Source organism: Staurois parvus, unplaced genomic scaffold (genome assembly GCF_062004578.1).
Source record: "Staurois parvus isolate SC_StPar_1 unplaced genomic scaffold, SC_StPar_1.0 ptg000136l, whole genome shotgun sequence".
NCBI classification, from domain to species: domain Eukaryota; kingdom Metazoa; phylum Chordata; class Amphibia; order Anura; family Ranidae; genus Staurois; species Staurois parvus.
This window is the reverse complement of record NW_028317932.1, coordinates 12,927,100-12,951,768: the sequence shown is the minus strand read 5'-3', so window position 1 is coordinate 12,951,768 and position 24,669 is coordinate 12,927,100. Positions and strand designations below refer to the sequence as shown.

Below are 24,669 nucleotides of genomic sequence, written 5' to 3'. Positions count from 1 at the left end.
AGCACACGCAAATATGCAGCGTCTAGGCCTTGACGCTGATCGGCTGCATATTTGCGTACCATTTGGAAATACATATGTGTTGAGAGCACGTGTCCTGCGCGCTCCCGACACATATGTGCGTGACACGGAAAGGTCCCAATCTCACCTTGCGATCGGGACCTTTTTCAGTCATATCACAGGAGTCACATGACCCTAAAACCCCGCCCTGCCTCCTGGCTTCTGAAACTGTCAAAGGGCCGGGAGGCGCTGGCGCAAAGGAGTTAATGTACAAAATCCCAACCATATTCCTGTGAAATCTAAATGATAAAACTACTGAGTTCATAAAGCTCTGTGTGTAATTGAGGTCTTGGGGCTCATTCAGATGGGTGCTGTGGCCTGTAGAGTGGGAATCAGAGTTTGTTTTTGTGGCTGTGTTCAGGCAACCTATGGTATACTATGGAAACACTGCAGGTTCTAATTTGGCAGGTATATAGGTGCAGGTGTACAGCCCTGAACACAGACAGTGAACATTCAGGGCCACTTCCCCACGCCTGTACACCAGTCAGATTAAAACCTGTATTCATACGGCTGCTGTGTCCTCATAGTGTAACAGGTGGCTCCAGCCACGTGAACAACCCACTCATTCATGCTGTACAGGCCAGAGGACCTGTGTGAATGGAGCATTTTTGACAATTTTGTTTCCTCAGCCCATTAATTTCAATGGGCTGCCTAATGTGTGGGAACATGCAAAAATGCTGCAGGCATATTATTGTAAAAGTGTGTTGCACCTAACCGCACAGTAGTGTGGTGCCATGGGGTTTGGTGGCTGTGAATGCGTCTGTGTTTACTAGATGTGTGGAGGTGCAATTAAGTATTCACAGTAACCTGCGCACATCTGCAGAGGGCATTGCATTTCTTTGCTGTGCAGGAGAATGTGTACTCTTGCATGCGTTTCTGCACCACAAATGGTGTGAACAAGTCCTAAGGGCCAGTTCACACTATAGAAACAGTCTAGATGTGTTCCAGATGCGTTTTTGCATGCACGGGTTTTGCGTGTTTTTAGTACGTTCTGGTAATTTTTTTTGGTGCGTTTTTGACGTGTTCCAGTGCATTTTTTTATGCATTCCAGTTAATTTGTTTCCCTCTTTTTCTTCAATTTAATTATAGACATGTGCGTTCCAGTGCGGTTTTTGGTGTGTTTTTGTGTGTTCCAGTGTGTTTTTGATGCATTTTACCGTGTTACAGTACAGTTCTGTGCAGAAAAAATGCAGCATATTCTACTTTTTTCTCTGCATCCGGAACGCACTGGAACTGCAAGTACTGATGTGAACTATGACACTGACAACCATATAACCTACTTTCTGTGCATTTTGGATGCAGAAATAAAGTAACTGAAATGCATGTAGTGTGAACTGGCCCTGAAGGCTGGTTCACACTATAGAAACACGTTCCAGATGTGTTTTTGCATGTGCATCTTTGGTGCGTTCTGGTGCGTTTGTGTTTTTGACGTGTTCCAGCGCGTTTTTTAAACATTCCAGTTAATTTTTCCCCCGCTTTTTCTTTAATTTAAATAGGGACATGTGCATTCCAGTGCGTTTTTGGTGTGTTCCAGTACAGTTCTGTGCAGAAAAAATGCAGCCTGCTCTACTTTTTTTTTCTGCAACTGGAACGCACTGGAACTGCAAGCACTGGTGTGAACTATGACATTGACAACCATATAGCCTACTTACTGTGCATTTTGGATGCAGAAAAAAAGTAACTGAAGCACATGTAGTGTGAACTGGCCCTGAAGGTTATTATAGGTCAGGGAACGGGACTGACCAGGAATTGTGAATGCAATCAGACTAGTGGTGAGATACAATCAGGAATCATATAATAACGCCAGATCTGAGCTGGAGGTGATAGGAAATGGGGGGAGGGTTAAGTTGTATAAGGAAAGAGGTTTGTAGCAGTGAACAGAAAGGGATCAGCAATCTGGGGGAGAGGAGAGAAACAAAGTTGCAATCAAATGTAAACAGAAGGAAACTTGAAAGTGTCAAACTTGTGGAGCAGAGCAGGAGTGCCTCCAACATCACAACACGGAGCTGCTGTGTGATAGAATGACAATGGAATTTAGCAGCTGCGGCTGAGCTTGTCAGCAGCCCGGGCCCCCCTCTGCAGCTGATGGGGCCAGGCCCCCTACAGGGGGGCCAGGGGTACCCCCTTATCAGCGGCCCTGCTGAGGGGTGCTGGGTGGGGTAGGGTGCAGAGTGAGGGGTTCCGGGTGCGGTAGGGTTCAGTGTGAGGTGTCCTGGGTGGGGTAGGGTTCATTTTGAGGGGTCCTGGGTGGGGTAGGGTTCAGTGTGAGCGGTCCTGGGTAGCGTTCAGTGTGATGGGTGGGGTAGGGTTCAGTGTGAGGGGTCCTGGGTGGGGTAGGGTTCAGTGTGAGGTGTACTGGGTGGGGTTGGGTTTGTTGTGAGGGGTCCTGGGTGGGGTAGGGTTCAGTTTTCAGAGGTTCTGGGTGGAAGAGGGTTCGTTGTGAGGAGTCATGGGTGGGGTAGGGTTCAGTGTGAGGGGTCCTGGGTGGAGTAGGGTTAAGTGTGATGGGTGGGATAGGGTTCATTGTGAGGGGTCCTGGGTGGAGTAGGGTTAAGTGTGAGGGGTTCTTGATGGGGTAGGGTTCAGTGTGAGGGGTTCTGGGTGGGGTAGGGTTCGTTGTGAGGGGTCCTAGGTGGGGTAGGGTTCAGTGTGAGGGGTCCTGGGTATGGTTCAGTGTGATGGGTGGGGTAGGGTTCAATGTGAGGGAGGGGTTCTGGGTGGGATAGGGTTCAGTGTGAGGGAGGGGTTCTGGGTGGGATAGGGTTCAGTGTGAGGGGTTCTGGGTGGGGTAGGGTTCGTTGTGAGGGGTTCTGGGTGGGGTAGGGTTCGTTGTGAGGGGTTCTGGGTGGGGTAGGGTTTGTTGTGAGGGGTCCTGGGTGGGGTATGGTTTGTTGTGAGGGATCCAGGGAGGGGTAGAGTGCAGAGAGAGGGGTGCTGGGTGGGGTAGGATTCAGTGTGAGAGGTGCTGGATGGGGTCAAGTTCATTGTGAGGGGTGCTGGGTGGGGTAGGGTTCAGTGTGAGAGGTGCTGGATGGGGTCAAGTTCATTGTGAGGGGTGCTGGGTGGGGTAGGGTTCATTGTGAGGGGTGCTGGGTGGGGTAGGGTTCAGTGTGAGAGGTGCTGGATGGGGTGAAGTTCATTGTGAGAGGTGCTGGGTGGGTTGAAGTTCATTGTGAGGGGTGCTTGGTGGGGTAGGGTTCAATGTGAGAGGTGCTGGGTGGGGTGAAGTGTGGTTCACCTTTATCTGAGTCAGTCCCCCAATAACTGCTACCCAACCAAACCACGCCACCAGCACCTCCAGTTGCACACTATTATAATATACCCCAAATGTCTAATATGTGTCTATCATTCACCTCTAAAACAATGGCAGACTTCCTATACCTACAGTATGTGCCACAGCTTACACAAATAATGGGCCTGCACTTCACAAATGCCTTCTCACCTTCCTCTATCCACCAGACAATAGCAGCCATTGTTAGAAATTCTGTATATAGCCCAACAGAACAGACAGTGCACAGTCCACATGTATTTTTCTGCTTCACTGCAACCAGGAAACTTTATTTTGAGAAAAGAGATACCTTGGAATTCATAAAGACTGGCGCAGACAGAATTAACAAAAAGTGTTTGAGGGGCAATGAGACTGTGGCACAAGCCAAGTTTATGTACCTGTTTGGACCAGGTACTTGATTTTGAGGCAATACATTTCCATTTGTCTCACTTCTCTGAGTAAACCTGGCACTCTACCCTTATCACATTTGAGCCCGAATACAGTTTAAATTTTTACATGCTCTTCTGAGCGGAACTGATGCTTGCTATTATATTTGGCACATTGCTTTTAAATGCACAGTTCTTCCATTCTAACCTTTCTATTGCACTTTGGGGCGATGCTACTCTGATTGTCACATGTCTCTTTCTGAGGGAAACTGTGGAGAACTGGCACTTGGAGAAAATCTAATCAAGGTAACATTTTCCATGGAGACTTACCAAATTACAGTACCGGAGTAATTTAAATCCCTATTTGAAGAATTTCTTCAAAAGAATATTATTGACTCCAATAGTAGCAAAATTTTTCCTATTGAAGATATTCCTGAGTAAGCCTAATAAAATACTTTCTAATACATTTTCAAGTGAACAAATTGGAAGAAAAAAAAATAAAGAAAAAAAGTTTTAAAAATAGAAAAAAAGTGTTTTCTCTTTTTTATTTTTACATACTGTTACCAGTGAATATCCGTGATCACCGCCACATCAGTCATAAGATGATGCCGTACTGCTCTGGTGACCGTATGTAAATAAAAATATGTACTTTCATTCCTTAATTTTCCAAAACATTGACAAAAAATTACAACTTCATAAAACTCACCATGCCTCTTACTAAATACATTGGACTGTCTACTTTCTAAAAAGGGGTCATTTGGGGGGGGGGGGGGGGGTGTATTTGTACTGTTCTGGCATTTTAGGGCCTCAAGAAATAAGTACATCAGGGTTGATCAATGTTCAAATACACAGTATATACCATAGTTTGTAGACTTAGGCTGTCCATACACTATACAATTTTCTGTCCAATTTCCTTTATATTTACTTTCAACTATGTAGTGAAAGGGCCTGCCTAATTGGATACAATTGAAAGTGTCATTTAGGTTTGACCTCATATTATATGGTTTTTGGTAAATCTAAACCAAAAATCTCAAGAAAATTGTATAATGTATGGCCAGCCTAACTTTCACACTGACTAAATAATATACACTGATTTGGGTTATTTTTACCAAAGAAATGTAGGAGAATACATTTTGTCCTACATTTATGAAGAAAGATTTCTTTGCGAAATGTTATAACGGGAACAAAGAAAAATTTGTTTTTATTAAACATTTTTGGTATTTTTTGTTTATATAGCAAATAAATAAAAAATCAGTGATGATTAAATACCACCAAAAGAATACTCTGTCTGTCTCAAACAAAATGCTACAAATTTTGTTTGGGCACAGTGTTGCATGACTGACTAATTGTCACTCAAAGTGTGACAGCATTGAAATGACTAATTAAATAAATAATTACGCTATCTAAATGGCCCTCGAACCCCTCGTGTATCGCATTGTATTGTTACTGTACTGTCGCGTGTTCTGTCCCCCTTTGTAATGTACAGCGCTGAGCAAACTGTTGGTGCTTTATAAATACTGTATAATAATAATGATACTCAAGTTCTAATCTGATTGGTCTTATTTAGCTCCAATTTCACAAGAGAAAAAGTGTTATTTCATTTTGAATTTGGCGTAATCAAGGCGACAAAATAAGAAAGTGTTACAAATAAGAACCAGCTGAATTTGGTGCACGACTCACAGATAGGAAGAAGAGTGGCACAAACGATTATTGAATTTGGCGCAATGCATTACCAATGGCTATTAACATCACAAAAGTGGCGCAGGACCTTTATTGAATTCCCCCAATAGAGTTTTACCATGAATGTAGCTACAAACTTATAAGCATTGCCATCTACTGGTTGAAAAATATCTCTCTACTGAATACTGATAAAGTTGTTGCACAAAATTCATGACTGTAGGGCTGCAGCTATTAGTTTCATGATCGAATAGTTGGTCAATTGTTTTGATTAATTGGATAAAACATAAAAAAAGTTTGGTGTATAATTTAGTTAATTTGTAAAGTTAAAAAAAAAAGATAATTTATTCTTGAATACCTATATGCAGTGTCTTGAAATATATATATATATATATATATATATATATATATATACACACACACACATACACACACACAGTTAGGTCCATCTATATTTGCACACAGGCACAATTTTAGTTTTTTTCAGTTATTTACCAAAGCATATTCAAGCTATAGTTATATAATGGGCTGAAAGTGCTCTCGGGTTTAATTTGAGGGTATGTACATCCAAATTGGAGGAAGGGTTTAGGAATTACAGCTCTTAAGAGTAGCCATCTCCTCTTTTTCAAGGGGCCAAAATTAATTGGACAGTTGAATCAAAAGCTGTTTCAGGGCCAGGTGTGGGCTACTCCTTTATTTCTTCATCAATTAAGCAGGTAAAAGGTCTGGAGTTGATTCTAAGTGTGGTGTTTGCATTTGGAATCTATTGATGTGAACCTACATCATGCATTCAAAAGAGCTGTGCATGCAAATGAAACAGGCCATTGTAAGGCTTCAAAAATGAAACAAATCCACCAGAGAAATAGCAGCAACATTAGGAGTGTCCAAATCAACAGTTTGGTACATTCTGAGGAAAGAACACACTGGTGAGCTCAGCAAACATAAAAAGGCATGGATGTCCACAGAAGACAACAGTGGTGGATGATTGCAGGATCCTCTCTATGGTAAAGAAAAACCCATTCACAACATCCAGACAAGTGAAGGACACTCTCCAGGAGGTGGGCGTATCATTGTCCAAGTCTACAATCAAGAAAAGACTTCAGGAGAGCAAATACAGAGGGTCCACCACAAGGTGCAAACCATTCATAAGCCTGAAGAATAGAAAAGCCAGATTAGACTTTGCCAAAAAACATCTAAAAAAGCCAGACCAGTTCTGGAAAAGCATTTTTTGGATGGATGAAACTAAGATTAATCTGTTCCAGAATGACGGGAAGAAAAATGTGTGGAGAAGGCTTGGAAGAGCTCATGATCCAAAGCACACAACGTCATCTGTAAAACATGGTGGAGGCAGTGTGATGGCATAGGCATGCATGGCTTCCAGTGGCACAGGGTCATTGGTATTTATTGATGATGTGACAGAAGACAAAAGCAGCTGGATGAATTCTGCAGTGTTTAGAGTTATACTGTCAGCCCAGATTCAGCCAAATGCAGCAAAGTTGATTGGACTGCGCTTCACAGTACAGATGGACAATGATCCAAAACACACTGCAAAAGCAACCTAGGAGCTTTTGAAGGAAAAGAAGTGGAATATTCTGCACTGGCCGAGTCAATCACCTGATCTCAACCCCATTGAGCAAGCATTTCACTTGCTTAAGGGGAAACTAAAGGCAGAAAGACCCACAAACAAAGAACAACTGAAGTCAGCTGCAGTTAGAGCCTGGCAAAGCATCAGAAAGGAAGAAACCCAGTCTTTGGTAATGTCCATGGGTTCCAGACTTCAGGCAGTCATTGCCAGTAAAGGATTCTCAACAAAATATTACAAATGAACATTTTATTTATGATTATATTCAAATTGTCTAATTACTTTTGCTCCTTTGAAAAAGGGGGTATGGCTTAAGAGCTGTCATTCCTAAACCCTTCCTCCAATTTGGATGTACATACCCTAAAATTAAACCTGAGAATGTGCACATTCAGCCCATATCCATTATATAACTATAGCTTGAATATGTTCTGGTAAATACCTGAAAACAAACTAAAATTGTGCCTGTGTCCAAATACATATGGACCTGTGTATGTATATATATATATATATATATATATATATTATAAATATACCCAGAAGTAGGATATACAGGGTATTTTAACTGGGTGTCGGATATGAAGCTATATAAAGGGTGGAGGGGGGATATATATGTTTTATATTAAAGTAATATCAAAAGCTGAGACTTTTTTTGCATGGATATATTAATTTTAAATATAATGCACAGTACCTTAGATTGTACGCCCCTTGAGGGTTAGGGATTGATGTGAATGTACAATATATATGTAAAGCGCTGTATAAATTGACGGCGCTATATAAGTACCTGAAATAAATAAATACTGGTAAAATTTTAAATGTAATTGTAATGCCTTTTATTACCTCCAGTCTTTCAGCCTCCAGCTTTTCTGGGTTCAGATGCTGACCTGTGATGCTGCACAGAGACCTTAATGTGATTGTAAAATATTGGATTTATTTTAAAACAACAAACGTCATACTTACCTGCTCTGTAATGGTTTAGCACAGAGCAGCCCCTATTCTCCTTTTCTGGGGTTCCCACAAACACTTCTGGCTCCTTTTGCCTTCAGAGTGTTCCTACAGCAAGCTGCAAAGTATAGTATAGAGTGCCCATGTAGCAAGATAAAAAAAAAAACTTCTGCCTTTAGAATCTCTTCCTTCTCCTGCCCAGGATTACATGTCCCATAAGGCATCACACACTCACAAGTTCTCAGGCACTTACTGACATGTATGGACGGTATACTGAGCTGTATGTGTGCTGCCCTGTATGAATGGTGTACTGAGCTTTGAGAGCTGCACTGTATTTTCTGATATGTAAACAATGTATTGTGGATGCAGGCCAACTAATCGGCTGACCAACTAATCGATTATGAAAATAGTTGACAAATATTTTGATAATTGATTATGTAATTTAGTTGTTTCAGCCCTACTTGACTGTATTCCAACAGTCACATCTGCTTACTGCTGAACTGATACATAGCATTAGAAAGGCGGGAGCACCAGTCATTTCTGGTAAATCATTACCAATGCATTGGTATACCAATGGAACAAGTGGCTCCCTATGGTAGCAATTAATGGCATATCTCACACTGCTCCAATAGTGTGTGAGTATTTGCTACATGTAAGATACACCCCAGGGATCCATTTGCTCTGTGTAGTGTTCAAATGCTACTCTTGGCAATAAGTTGCTAGCAAATTTAATAGAGTGATTGAGATACTAAACATCCCTTGTTGGACACCCACCCACTGCATTCCATCCTATGTCTCCATTACATGCATGCAAAAAGTGTTTACTTTTTATCAATGTTTGATTATAGCATTTTGTGTAACGTCAAACAAGCAAAATGAATATAATTGCATTGTTTTGTGCTAATTGTAAGCGATTTTACATTTTGTTAAGCTACTGTAGCTCCACACTGATCCAAATTCAGGCGGTTCAGCGGGCACCAGACAAATGTTGATCAGTGTGTGACGGTCCCTGCCCAAAAGAAGTGGATCGTTTGATCAACTGTTGAAGAAATATGTTGGAAAATTTGCCGCAGCCGATGACCAGAGTTTTCTGACAGCAGCTGGGGCTAAATGTGATATCACACCAACACATGTTACTGTAGCAAGACAATGTGAATAGGGCCTAGAGGAAACCTGTACTGAAAGAAAGTAGTTGCCTGAATACTGTATCACTTACCTGACAGCACTTTGAGCCACGGTTCAAGAACAAACACGGAGATTAGAAAGATTGAAAAACGAACTTGTATACTTGTTTTAGGTTAGTACCTTAGCAAGTAATGATGCCAGTGGATCCAAAAGACAGCAGAGTGCAAAAATTTGACTGTGGATTATTTTGTTTCAAATTATGCCATTGAATCAGCAATACAGCAATAAGAACTTGTCTGCATTTGTGTGAGGCAAAATTGTGAGTCCCTAGTACCACGAGCTTTGTATGGGGCTGTAAAAAAATGTCTGTTGATTTGTAACATGTAAAACTGAGTATTTGTAAACCTGAACTAATGTCTGCGCACAACAGTGATGAAATCTACAAGTCTTCGTATGTCTGCCAAATTTACTTCCTTGCAGCTTTCTGTAGACTGGGGAATCTTCTGAAAGAAGTGCTAATGAAACAGACAGTGTACTGGCCATAGTTTAAGATCCTCAAAAAAATCTTTGTTGGATTACAAAAAGACACGCTTCTTTTAATTCCATAATGAACATCTCTGCCACAGTCAGGGTTCAGGCTCCGAGACCAGTAACTATTGTCGTAGAGTGACCAGGAGGAAAAGTACATAGGCAGGTCACCCTTGGCAGATGACATGGGCTCACCTGAGGCATAGGCTGGTGTTCACTAGAGCTCCTGATGGTGGAGATGGGTTTTGCTACATGTTAGTACCAGGGCACGGTCCTCATGATCACCCCACCAGGAGGTGAGCAAGACAGGGTCCAGTAGCAGATACAGCAGGTAGGGATTAAGCAAAAGCGTAGACAGTAAACAAATCAAGGTTAGTGGAAGGCGGTTGCAGATCAGGATCAAGCGGAATCGAGGAACAAGCCAAAGGTCGGTATAAAGTGGTTGTAGGTTATGATCAATTGGAAGTGTAGTCGAGAAACAAGCAAAAAGTGGGTAACAAGTGGTACTGAAGATAAGGATGACAGCAGGAGTAATAAGAGCTTAGTATTGGCTGGATGGAGAGAGCAAAATAATCTGGCAAACAGTACAAAGGCATAGCTTAAATAGGAAGTTCTCAGGAGGTGCAAAGAGTTCAAGGCTCATGAGAAAAAAGGCATAAGACCAGTCAGAGAGGGAGTTGTCCAGCATCTAGGCACGTAGAGTTACTGCAAGACACAGCAGAGGTTCTGGGTTCAAATCCAGGTTCTAACAATCTCATCAACCAAGAAATGCACTTATCTGTCCTTCAATCAAAGACCAACCAAGTAGTAAATTTGCAGTTGGTCTTTGAATGAAGCACTAAGCGACAGATGAGTGCTCTACTTGGTCAATGACATGTTCCTTATGGAAATGAGAGAAATGTGTCTATTTATCCATTTTGTGGGATAGATAATTATATATATATATTTATTTTTACTACATTAAAGATCTTTTAAGGATCTTTCACTGGAAGATCCTCAAAAGATCTTTAATGTAGTAAAAGAAATAAATGCGCGCTTTCTTAAAACATCTTTGTGTGCAGTTGGTGTTGTGGTTTCCCTAAACCTGAATAACAGGGAGCCTCTAATTGGTGGAGCTAGGTGTTGTCCTCTTGTGCTATTCAGAATAAATTAAGGTGCCTGGACAAGGTACACTTAGGGACTACAGGATTCTTAGGGTTTTGTGAGAGAGCTACAGCCGTACACCAGAACTCCTGATAATTGAGATTGGTTTTGCTGTGTGCTAGTGCCAGGATGTGGTTCTCAGAATTTCCCCACCAGGAGGTGAGTAAGCCAGGGTCCAGAAGCAGATGTAGCAGGTAGGATTAAGCAAAAGCGCAGTTTGTAAACAAGCCAAAGGTTGGTATAAACTGGAAGTGTAGTAAAGGAACAAGCCAAAGGTCGATAACAAATGGTTGCAGGTTGGAATCAAGCACAAGCATAGTCAAGGAACAAGACAAAAGGTCAATAACTAGTTGTATTGAAGAAACATATGGCAGCAGGAGTGAAAGGAGCAGGATATTGGCAGGAGAAGAACACAAAATCTGGCAAACAGGACTTGCAGAGACATGGCTTAAATAAGGAAGTTCATAGGAGCATGGAGTTCAAGGTTCACCAGAAACAAAGTACATGGGATCAGACAGCGAGCAGTCCAGCATCTTGAGTGACACAGTGAGAAGAGGTACAGCCTGATACTGCACAGGTTCCAAGTTCAGATCTGGACCCTGAAAGTACTCACCTCCTTCCAAGATGGCCTTCTGGACGTCTTAGGGCCAGCTTTATGCGGAAACCTCTGGTGGAACTCTTGTCAATCTGGGAGCATGAACATCCTCCTCAGGTTCCCAAAAATTTTCCTCTGGTCCATAGCCTTCCCATTGAACCAGATATTGTAACTTGTTTCTAACAATCCTGGAATTAAGAATTATTTTAACCACATTTAACTACATTTATTATATTGCAGTTTAGATGTGATGGCTGCGTTGTTTTTTTAAAAGAACAAGTGTGGAGATGATATCCGACTTTCTACATAGTAGCTCAGGGTTAGTGACATATACTGAAGCCAGAGAATAACAGATGGCCAACTAGCAATTTCAGGAGGAGGTCAGCATTGGCAGTCCCCAGCGTCTGGACCGCTCTTCAATGGAGGAGGGCATTGTGCGAGGAAAGTATGCTAGGCACATTATGGCACTCACCCAATGGACTTTAGTTCCACTTTAATTTAAACACAGCAGCAGGTATCTGCTCTGGACCTCCAGAGATTTGCTTTATGAGTGTACAGCAGCATTCTCTTCAGTGGTATGGAAAATAAAAGTGGGTTGGGACAGCAGAGGGAGGTTTGTAGACAATTGAAGAAAACTTGGTGAATAATCAAATGGATGATGGTGATGGTTGGTCAGGAAATGACACTAACAGAAACACATCTTCATACCTTTCAATAATGGAGTGAATAGGATCTTGAAAGGATTTAAATTATAAGTTCACCTTTAAAAAAAATAAATAAATGCACATATTTTTTGCAGGAAAAAATGAGTGCATTTACTTTTTCTTTAGGATCCTGGAAAGCATTGCACCAGCAATCCACAGACTGTTAGTATAAGCTGTCTGCTCGTACATTGTACGGACAGGCAGTTACAGAGGAACAGGAAGAATCAATGAACTACTAAAGCGCTCAACAGTGCCATGGTAGTTCACGGAGAACTACAAGCCAACAGTCGCAAAGGATGTCGGAAGTTGATTCATTCACAGAACTCTGAGCTCTTTTTAAAAAGTGACAGCTAGTAAGCTCCCCGTACTGCTGTGACAGGGAGAGGGGATTGGTGAGCAGCTGCAGCAGTGGGAACATGTTACATGTTCCTCCCTAAAAACAGGCGGAACATGCAACATGTTCCTAAAGGTGAACTTATCCTTTACATTCAATGAAGATTGCTCCCATAACAAATTATGGGATTTTTTTTTCTTACCTGTTTTGCCAATGAAGTAGCCGGATAGAAAGCCAGATAGAAAACAAGTCTTAGACAGGCAGGCACTAGGGTTGATTTACTAAAACTGGAGAGTGCAAAATCTGGTGCAGCTATGCAGAGAAACCAATCAGCTTCCAGTTTTTTTTTTTGTCAAAGCATATTTGAACAAGCTGAAGTTAGAAGCTGATTGGCTACCATGCACTGCTGCACCAGATTTTATACTCTCCATTTTTGTAAATAAACCCTATTGTGTCTAGTATGCATTTAAAACGGAGCTCCACCCAAAAGGGGAAGTTCCGCTTTAAGGACTACTCCCCTGCTCCCCATTAAGGATTGGCACTTTGGGGGGGGGGGGGGGGAGAGCGGGTACCCAAATTTGACAGGTACCCGCCTCTATTTCTGGTCTGATGGTCTAGATGTAGCTGCTGACTTTTATTGTTTGACAGATGAGTGGAACTCCACTTCAAAAGGCTTTTGTTCACATCTGATTGGAAGGTATTTATCACAGTGTTACCCTTCTAAAAGTGATATTGTTTCTTATTGTATCAGCATTTTAGGTTGTGTTGGATGTAGCTCATTAATGGGGTTTTCAGTGCACAGAAAAACAGACTCCTGTTTACCAGCACTTTGTGGTAAGATAGAAACAGGTACCCCTTCTTTCACATACAGTTCTTGGCAGTAGGATGCTCCTCCCTTTTAGTTAAGCACAATGATATATTTAAGTTAAACGAGATTTTTTTGCAAAATGATCTATGGCATGTTTTTCAGTGACATGGAAAACCACTATTTATGCAAGCTAGTATTAATACTGGATGCAAGAAAAGATATAATAATGCCATGTTTTAGAATGATAGAATAGTGGTGTCTGACCTAAAAGGGCCACATTTGTGTCCATTTTAATTTTACAATATATATATTTATTTTGAAGCTTCATTCTCAGGGGCTTCTCCTGCATACTACACCAGACTCTATGAAAGCAATGCATTGCTACAGAAACGACAGTGCAAGGGTTTCTGGGAAATGGTGTTCAATTAGCAGGATGTACCACAATTGAAAGGGAGACTCCTCTTATGTTCTTTTTAGTGTTGTGAACTCACCAGCAAAGCCAATAGCTAGTTGCACATTTGATGGGTGTGGGGAAACCTGGCTGATGTCAGACTGTAAACACTGTTAGCCGTCAACAGTCCACTCCCTGGTCATCTCTTGCAACTCCCTCCTCACTAGATTACCTTTACACATGGGTGCTCAACATGTGGCCTTCCATCATGTGTCTGCCTTTTGGAGTCATGCTTGTAACTGTCAGCTGTGCAATGCCTCACGGGACATGTAGTTCCACAACAGCTGGAGGGCCACAGGTTGAGCACCCATGACATAGGCTATCCCCCCCCCCACCTTCAGATCACCATGCATGCTTCTGCCAGGCTCATCCACCTTACCAACCGTTCAGTGTCAGCTACTCCTCTGTCAATCCCTCTATTGGCTGCCATTCACCCAACAAATTAATTTCAAAATACTAACAACTTACAAAGCCATCCACAACTCAGCCCCCAGTTGCATCACTAACCTAGTCTCAAAATACCAACCTATTTTTTCTTTTCGTTCCTCCCAAGACCTCTTGCTCTCTAGCTCCCTCGTCACCTCCTCCCATGCTCACCTCCAGGACTTTTCTTGAGCCTCTCCCATCCTATGGAACTCCCTACCCCAATCTGTCTACCTCTTACTCTGCCTTTAGACACTCCCTGAAAACTCTTCTCTTCAGAGAAGTCTATTCTGCCCCGACCTAACAACTGAAGTTTTATTTTCTCCATCAGCTTACCCCCCCCCCCCCCCCACACACAGCTATTACCTTTTGTATCACTTGACCCTCCCTCCTAGCTTGTAGACTAATGAACAGGGCCCTCTGATTCCTCCTGTATTAATTGCATTGTAAATGTACTGTCTGCCCGCATGTTGTAAAGTGCTGCGCAAACTGTTCACGCTATATAAATCCTGTGTAATAACAGTAAAATACCCTTAAAGTATCAATATATGTATAAAATACATCACTGGTGTGAAGTAGGCAATGCAGAATATAAAAAAAAAAAAAAAAAAGATGGGACTAGTCAAAATTGGGTTTACCTTTTATTTAAAAACAAAATCGCAAAACATACAAACTTGAAACAACAGACATTGTTCAATATAACACACAATTAGGCTGCAAATTTGGGAGGAAGTTCCTAAATACCTCAAAAGTCCATCAGATGGTACTAATTCTATTAAGGGCCCACACTCAAAGAGTGTATAACTACATCTTAAGAGGAAGTTTGATGCCCGATGCATTCTTTTTTTTCATTTTTGCTTAGGGGAAGAGTCATAAGAAAATCAATGACCATCAAGAATTCCATGCAAAACGTGGGGAACATAGATGTGGCTTCTATGATGGAATAAGCATTAGACCTTCATGCTGCAAGGCAAACTCCATTTTGCTACAGTATACAGCACAGGCCTTTTCTGCAACTCACTTTTTAAAGTACACAGACACACCTTTTTGTGGTATTTGTCTACCAAAACAATTTGCAGCACAGACTTTTGATGAGATGCTTAACTGCCATCCTGCACATCCCAGTACATTCTAGAATATAATATACAGAAGAAATATGCATTTCCTATGATGTGCTTATGTGTGTATAAAGGTACGTGCCCAAACTATTCAGCAGGTGCACTATACTGAACATTGAAGTCCACATTATTAAATCATAAAACTTTTTAAAACTAACGAACCGCTCCAAAGTTTTTAACTCCTGGGAGTACAGGAGCAGATTAAATGCAAGAAGTTTGGGAGACTGAAGATAGGTCGCAGTCCACCTTATCTTTTGCCCATCCTCTGTAGCATGGTACATGATGAAATGTAAAGCCCATAAACAGAAAAGGACAAAGACAGGTTACAAATAGTTGGTTACTGTGAAGATTTATTCCACATTATAAAATCTTCATGTTTCCAGTGTCTCTTCATTTGCTCCGCATGTGTCCACAACACATATTAGACAGCTGGTCACAGGAAAGGCTCGCACTTTGGAGTTGGCAATCCACTTGTCTGTCTCTGTGTTGTACTCTAGTATATGTCCTAAGCGGCCCACTCCTTGGAACCCAGCCAGTACATAAATAACTGAGCCGACTGCTGCACATTTCACAGTCACCCCCTTCCAAGGCATTGGAGATACCATCTTCCATTCATTAAGTTTGATATCGTAATATTCAACGCTGTCCAGACCACCTGAAAATATACCACAAATCTCTGTCAGCACAGATAACTGCACAGCATGTAATACTGCTATCGCATAACCATACTCTTAATACAGTCATGGCCAAAAATATTCACACCCCTGCATTTCTGTCAGCGCATCACTTCACCCAGAGAACTGTTGCAATTACAAATGTTTAGGCATTCTAATGTTTCTTTCTTTTGTTTGTATTAGTCTGTCTGACACAAAAAAAATGAAGTGCCAAAAAGCCAAATCTGACACATACCATGCAAAACTCCAAAAATGGACTGGACAAAATTATTGGCATCCTCAATTTAATATTTGGTAGCACACCCCTTAGAAAAAATAACTGAAATCAATCACTTCCTGTAACCATCAATGAGGTTCTTACACCTCCCTACTGGAATTTTGGACCACTCTTCTTTCAACAACTGCTCCAGGTCTCTCAGATTGGAAGGGTTCCTTTTCCCAACTGCTGTTTTGAGATCTCTCCACAGGTGCTCTATGGGATTAAGATCTGGACTGATTGCTGGCCAGTTCAGTACTCTCCATGTCTTTGTCTGAAACCATTTTTGGGTGCTTTTTGATGTGTGCTTAGTTTCATTATCTTGCTGTAAGACCCATGACCTCTGACGGAGACCCAACTTTCTGACACTGAGCCCTATATTGCACCCCAGAATTCTTTGGTAGTCTTCAGATTTCACAATGCCATGCACACAGTCAAGACCTCTGCTGCCTGAAGCAGCAAAGCAACTCCAAAACATCAGTGACCCTCCACCATGTTTGACTGTAGGGACTTTTTATTAAAGGCCTCATTGCTTTTTCTGAAAACAGTAGAATGATGGGCTTTACCAAAAAGCTGTCTTTTTTTTTTTTCGTTTGTCCACAGCACATTCTCCCAAAATGATTTTGGCTTCCTCAGGTAAGTTTTGGCAAACTCCAATCTGGCTCTTTTATATATCTGTGTCAGCAGTGGGGTCCTCCTGGGTTTCCTACCATAACGTCCCTTTAAATTCAGATGGCAACGTACAGTGCGAGTTGACACAGTTGTACCCTGTGCCTGAAGGTCAGCTTGAATTTGTCTAGAAGTCGATCGAGGTTCTTTATCCACCAAACAATCCTTTGTTGCAATGTCTGATCAATTTTTCTCTTTCGTCCACGTACAGGGATATTAGCTACAGTGCCATGGGCTGTAAACATCTTGACAATGTTGCGTACAGTGGACACAAAAACATTAAGAACTCTGGAGATGGACTTATAACCTTGAGATTGTCCATGCGTTTCCACAATTTTTGTTCTCAAATCCTCAGACAATTCTTTTCTGCACTCTCTCTTCTCCATGCTCCATGTGGCACACAGAGACACACATCAGAAAGGATGAGTACATTTTTCACCATTTTAACTGGTTGTCGGTGTGATTTCTATATTGTCAGCACCTGTTAATTGATACAGGTGGGTTTAACCGCTTCCCGACCGCCCTATATCAGCTATACTGCTACAGGGTGGCATGGGTGCGCAAAATCACGTGTATATATACGTTATTTCGCATTTCCGGGTAGGGGGTGCGAGAGAGGCATGTGCGCGCCCTACCTGCGCCGCCATTTGCGGCCGCAGCTGTCAATCACCAGGTCCCAGCCGGTGATTACTTGCCGGCGCCCAGGGATTCATGAGCATCTCCGACAGAGAGGAGAACTGTATGCAAAAAATACAATTCTCCTCCCTGTCAGCTCATGCACACTACTTTGGATGGCTGTGCACAGCACAGCCATCCAAGCAGTGTGCTTACAGTGAAGCACACAGACACAGCACAGAGTAAAACAGCACACAGTTAACTCCTTCCTGCCCAGTGCCATTAGTACAGTGTCAGTGCTTTCATTTAGCACTGATCACTCTATTGGTGTCACTGGGGATGTCAGTGACACTAAGTCAGTTCCCCCCAGTGTCAGAATGCCCGCTGCAGTCCCACTATAATTTGCTGACCGCCGCCATTACTAGTAAAAATAAAAATCCCAGTATATATTCCGCCATTTGTAAATGGTATAACTTTCACGTAAACCAATTAATTTACACGTATTGGGATTTTTTTTTTTTTTTAGCAAAGACATGTAGCAGAATACACAAATAATATGCTTAGTGATAGTAATAAATAATAATCTTATTCCCCAAATAGTGTATATCAATCAAAGGTCCTATATTCAATAGTCCAAAAGTTTATAACAACCAAAGTCCCCTTCAAACAAAAATTATATCCAAAAATTGTCCAAAAGTGGTGATATGCTCTTCAAAGTCTTGTAAAGGCTTGGTTTACCTCAAAATAAAACAAAAAATAGAAACCACATAGTGCATTATCCTTAGTATATTAATTACATATAACTCATCCAGTGATAATTCACCAAAGTGAAACAAAAAAGTGTAAACAGCAAACGTGTGCCAATACACTATATATAGTGAAAAACTGTGTAGGTGAATCACTCTTTAAAGTGCTTATAACACACACATAAATCACGTCTACTACAGTAAGGAGTGAATACCCTTACCAATGTGTATATCATTTAAGGCTTTAGATAATCATCCCCAAGTAGGCTGTGTGATGGGACGAATAATATTCTGCCAGTATCCTCACTTTCACCTCCTCATACTCCAATGTGGATCCAACCACACTATTTCCTCAGACCAATATCGCCATCCCGATAACGATATATATATATGCACATAAAAAAATATATAGTATAATACCGCCACACATACGGATCACAAATTTTATTGGTGCTGCTTACAATGTAAAATCTTTTTTATCGCATGTTTGAAAGTATGAAAAAAACCTGGATGCCGTCCGTCTAGGAGAGTCCAAACCGCTACAAACAGTCTTGCTTCCACTCTCCAAGATGGCCGCCGCTCAACTTCCGGTTTCTCGTTTGCGTCTGACGTCACTTCCCTCTGACGCGTTTCGTCATTGGACGTAATCATAAAGGGTCCCGTTTCGTCATTGGACCCTGTATGATTACGTCCAATGACGAAACGCGTTAGAGGGAAGTGACGTCAGACGCAAACGAGAAACCGGAAGTTGAGCGGCGGCCATCTTGGAGAGTGGAAGCAAGACTGTTTGTAGCGGTTTGGACTCTCCTAGACGGACGGCATCCAGGTTTTTTCATACTTTCAAACATGCGATAAAAAAGATTTTACATTGTAAGCAGCACCAATAAAATTTGTGATCCGTATGTGTGGCGGTATTATACTATATATTTTTTTATGTGCATATATATATATCGTTATCGGGATGGCGATATTGGTCTGAGGAAATAGTGTGGTTGGATCCACATTGGAGTATGAGGAGGTGAAAGTGAGGATACTGGCAGAATATTATTCGTCCCATCACACAGCCTACTTGGGGATGATTATCTAAAGCCTTAAATGATATACACATTGGTAAGGGTATTCACTCCTTACTGTAGTAGACGTGATTTATGTGTGTGTTATAAGCACTTTAAAGAGTGATTCACCTACACAGTTTTTCACTATATATAGTGTATTGGCACACGTTTGCTGTTTACACTTTTTTGTTTCACTTTGGTGAATTATCACTGGATGAGTTATATGTAATTAATATACTAAGGATAATGCACTATGTGGTTTCTATTTTTTGTTTTATTTTGAGGTAAACCAAGCCTTTACAAGACTTTGAAGAGCATATCACCACTTTTGGACAATTTTTGGATATAATTTTTGTTTGAAGGGGACTTTGGTTGTTATAAACTTTTGGACTATTGAATATAGGACCTTTGATTGATATACACTATTTGGGGAATAAGATTATTATTTATTACTATCACTAAGCATATTATTTGTATATTGTGTACACCTCTAAGGGTAGGGGTGAAGTGTGCTGACACGGGATATTTTTGATTAGAGTGATTTACTAATAATATTATGTAGCAGAATACATTTTTGACTAAATTTATGACGAAATTTGATTTTTTTAAATTTTGTTATTGGACATTTTTAATAGGAGAAAGTCAAAAATATAGTTTTTTTTTCTCAAAATTGTCAGTCTTTATTTTTTATAGCGCAAAAAATAAAAACACACAAGCAATCAAATACCACCGAAAGAAAACTTAATTCTTGCAAAAAAAGGACGTAAATTTAATTTGGGTGCAGCGTTGCATGACCGTGCAATTATCAGTTAAAGTAATTCAGCGCCGTAATGCAAAAAATGGCATGGCCAGGAAGGGGGGTAAATCCTCAGGAGGGCAAGTGGTTAATTACAAAATTACAGGAGCATCACAGACTTGCAAAGCAATCATTTCTTACAATTTTGAGTGCCAATAATTTTGTCCAGTCCATATTTGGATATTTGCGTGGAATGTGTCAGATTTAGCTTTTTGTTTCTCCCCTGTTTGTGACATACCAATACAAACAAAACAAACATGCAAATGCCTAAACATTTGCAATTGCAACAATTTTCTGGGTGAAGTGGCGCATTATCTGACAAAAATGCAGGTGTGCCAATATTTTTGGCCAGGACTGTAATTGTGATGCAATTGGGGCAATAGGGAACATACAGTGCCTTGAAAAAGTATTCATACCCCTTGAAATGTTCAACATTTTGTTATGTTACAACCAAAAATGTAAATGTATTTTATTGGGATTTTATGTGATAGACCAACACAAAAGTGGCACATAATTGTGAAGTGGAAGGAAAATGATAAATGGTTTTCAAATTTTTTTTTACAATTATCTGAAAAATGTGGGGTGCATTTGTATTCAGCCCCTTTACTCTGATACACTAACTAAAATCTAGTGGAACCAATTGCCTTCAGAATTCACCTAATTAGTAAACAGGAGTCCACCTGTGTGTAATTTAATCTCAGTATAAAATACAGCTGTTCTGTCAAGCCCTCAGAGGTTTGTTAGAGAACATCAGTGAGTAAATAGCATCATGAAGGCCAAGGAACACACCAGACAGGTAAGGGATAAAAAATTGTGGAGAAGTTTTATGCAGGGTTAGGTTAATTAAAAAATATCCCAAGCTTTGAACATCTCACAAACCACTGATCAAGCCATCACCTGAAAATGGAAAGAGTATGGCACAACTGCAAACCTACCAAGACATGGCTGTCCACCTAAATGGACAGGTCGGGCAAGGAGAACAATTAATCAGAGAAGCAGCCAAGAGGCCCATGGTAACTGCAGGAGCTGCAGGGATCCACAGCTCAGGTGCGAGAATCTGTCCATAGGACAACTGTTAGTAGTGCACTCCACAAATCTGGCCCTTATGGAATGGAATGGCAAGAAGAAAGCCATTGTTGAAAGAAAGCCGTAAGAAGTCCCGTTTGCGAGAAGCCATGTGGAGGACACAGCAAACATGTGGAAGAAGGTGCTCTGGTCAGATGAGACCAAAATTTAACTTTTTGGCCTAAAAGCAAAACACTATGTGTGGCGGAAAACTAACACTGCACATCACCTTAAAACACCATTCCCATCGTGAAACATGGTGGTGGCAGCATCATGTTGTGGGGATGCTTTTCCTCAGCAGAAACAGGGAAGCTGGTCAGAGTTGATGGGAAATGGATAGAGCCAAATTATTTATTCCAGGTACTTCTATAGCGCCGTCAATTTACACAACGCTTTACATATATATTGCACATTCCCATCAGTCCCTAACCCTCAAGGGGCGTACAATCTAAGGTCCCTAACTCACATTCATACATACACATACTAGGGCCAATTTAGACAGGAGCCAATTCACCTACCAGCATGTCTTTGGAGCATGGGAGGAAACCGGAGTACTCAGAGGAAACCCACGCAGGCAAACTCCAGGCAGGGGGAGCCATGGCTGGGAATCGAACCAACGACCCTAGTACTGCCAGGCGGAAGTGCTAACCATTTAGCCACTGTGATGCCCAAATACAGGGCAATCTTAGAAGAAAACCTGTTAGAGTCAGCAAAAGACTTGAGACTGGGGAGGAGGTTCACCTTCCAGCAGGACAACGATCCTAAACATACAGCCAGAGCTACAATGGAATGGTTTAGATCAAAAGCATATTCATGTGTTAGAATGGCCCGGTCAAAGTCCAGACCTAAATCCAATTGAGAATCTGTGCCAAGACTTGAAAAATGCTGTTCGCAGACGCTCTCAACCCAATCTGACAGAGCTTGAGCTATTTTGCAATGAAGAATGGGCAACATTTTCACTCTTTAGATGTGCAAAGCTGGTTGAGATATACCCAATAGGACTTGCAGCTGTATTTGCAGCGATAGGTGGTTCTACAAAAGAATTGACTCAGGGGGGTTGAATGCACACTACACATTTCAGATATTTAGAAAAAAAAAAAATTTGAAAACCATTTATCATTTTCCTTCAACTTCACAATAATGTGTTACTTTGTGTTGGTCTATCACATAAAATCCCAATAAAATACATTTACGTTTTTGCTGTAACATGACAAAATGTGGAAAATTTCAAGGGGTATGAATAGTTTTTCAAGGCACTGTATATCCATAACCGAATTGTAACAGACAGGGTGTCCCTAACCCTTTGCAGATACCAACTTTCAGAAAGTTAGTATTACAATATTATATTTAGATGTCCAGTGGCATACTGGGGAGGCAAGCTGGCGCTGTGAGGGTAGGATGCCAGATGCAGAATTGGACCTGTTTGAGGAAAGCACATACCTAAACCATTCTGTCCCCCAATGGCAAATATTTTGTCTTTTACAAAGACTAATCCATGGTTTTTCCGTGCTTCAATCATTGGGCACAGTTCAGTCCACCTAGAGAAATAAATTGATTAATTTTTGTAAAAAAACAAAAACACACACACACAAAAACATAACAGGTGCCGTCTCCGAGTGACATAAATAAAAACTTACAGTTGCAGAAACATCCCACTTACAATGTTTTATGTGTCAGAAACAACAACTGCCCCTATGGGCTTTCCTTACTGGACTAGGAGAATGTAAACTTAGCTGCATGGGAAACAAGAACAGGTCTTTTTTTAGAAACTCAAAAAGGGGCCTACAATTTTACAAATATTACACAGCTATATAAAAAAAATTCTATATCCTATTCCATGTATGAACAGGCATTCCCACCTGTTTGTAAAAATCGTAGATCATTACCTTACCCAGTGTTTGTGCATGTGTGTGTTATAATTAGCAGTCTGTACAGAAAATAGGATGGGCTTCAAAAGGAAAGAACAGGAATTCCAAGCACCACAACCTAGACAAATTCATAAGATGCCCAGCGTTTATGAGTCAATTAGGGCTCATGCACACAGGCATAAGGGTATACAACTAAAAACTCTGATTTTTTTTCTTTGAACCTGGGAAGTCAAGATGTTGCGTTCAGCCAGCCATAGGCATGAATGGATGTATGCGGGTGTATACCAGCATTCTCATAAATCTGTGTATAGCATACGGTTCTATTCCCTGAATGCAGAAAGTCTTGCATGACTAGTGTTTCCTCGGACACTTCATTTACTATACAACATTTTTTGCGCGCGTGTGTGTATATTATATACACACATACACATACATACACAATGTGTAAATATCCTGACAAAATAACACAGGGGCAGGCAAACAGTTGGCCTGTAATAAATAATAAAGATGTGAAAACTGGGGGATGATTTTTCCTGCATCCCATCATTACAGGCTTCTGAGTGCTCAGACTCACCTCTCCACTGAATGTCAGATAATAAAGATCAGTTGCATTTACTGGACAAACACGTGAATTCGTACAAATTAGCAGAACATACTGGTACGAGGAGATACGTTGGACGAGGCAGGACTGATGGCATTAGTTTGCTATGGCCAGCACAAACAGGGATGTCTTGTAAATGAATTACCTATGATTTGTACGATCTTCTGTCAATTCTCAATTGACTGATCATTAGAGGTCAAAGAAAGGGGTGAGTTTCTGCCTATTGAAGGAAGTTCTTGGTGCCAGAATCAATGCATTACTCTTCTACAGGTAAACAGTGCCTTCAGCAGTTTCCTCCCTATAGAAACACATTTCATTGAACACACGTACGTTTCAGTTGTTGGATCATACACCTCACAGCAGTTCAGCACTCGTCCAGATACGTTGTTTCCCAGACTGCCTCCACACACATAGATCAGCCCATTAGCCTCCACCATCCCATGACTGCAGCGCTGTGTAAGCATACTGGGCTTTGTGTGCCAGCTTTCTGTCCTGGTATCATAACATTCAAACAAGTAGAGGGCAGAGTTTCCTGTAACACAGAAAAATAAGCATGAATCATTGATCCAAAGAAAAATCTAATAAAATAAAAATATGGAGTGTAATTTTGAAGGCCACCTAAAACAATGAGCTCAAGTTAGCAAACAGGCGAACACTCCCACAGAAAGATAATATATTTTATGTATACACACACTGGCCACTTTATTAGGTACACCTTGCTAGTGCCAAGAAAATATCTCCTGCACTATTACACCACCACCAGCATGAACCATTGATACAAGGCAAGATGGATCCATGCTTTCATGTTGTTTACGCCAAATTCTGACCCTACCATCTAAATATTGCAGCAACCAGTCAGCCCATTCTCTTCTAGCATCAACAAGGCATTTCCCATCCACGCAACTACCACTAACTGGATATTTTCTCTTTTTTGGACCATTCTCTGTAAACCCTAGAGATGTTTGTGTGTGAAAATCCCATTGGCTGATTTAGCAATTTGTGTTACCAAGCAATTGAACAGGTGTGCCTAATAAAGTGGCCAGTGAGAGTGAGTGTGTATAATATATATATATATATTGAAAGAGAATAGGTCTTACGAGGACCACTTGCCAGATCTAACTGCCAAATGAATGACTGATTTTGAAGGTTTATTATACAATGGTTAAAAAGATAAATACAGCAG

The 24,669-nt window shown here is 41.1% G+C and overlaps 1 protein-coding gene across 1 annotated transcript in view; it reads right to left on the bottom strand.

The window, feature by feature from the left end:
• Window positions 1-14,651: 14,651 nt before the first annotated feature.
• KLHL7 (kelch like family member 7) overlaps window positions 14,652-24,669 on the bottom strand; it is a 34,023-nt gene continuing 24,005 nt past the window's right edge. Inside the window, exons 9-11 of the mRNA XM_089673193.1 lie at window positions 23,817-24,018; window positions 22,458-22,555; window positions 14,652-15,796 (exon numbers count right to left, since the gene is read on the bottom strand). Coding sequence (XP_089529319.1) covers window positions 15,513-15,796; window positions 22,458-22,555; window positions 23,817-24,018 — 584 coding nt within the window. The 3' untranslated portion in view covers window positions 14,652-15,512. The remainder of the gene's footprint in view (window positions 15,797-22,457; window positions 22,556-23,816; window positions 24,019-24,669) is intronic.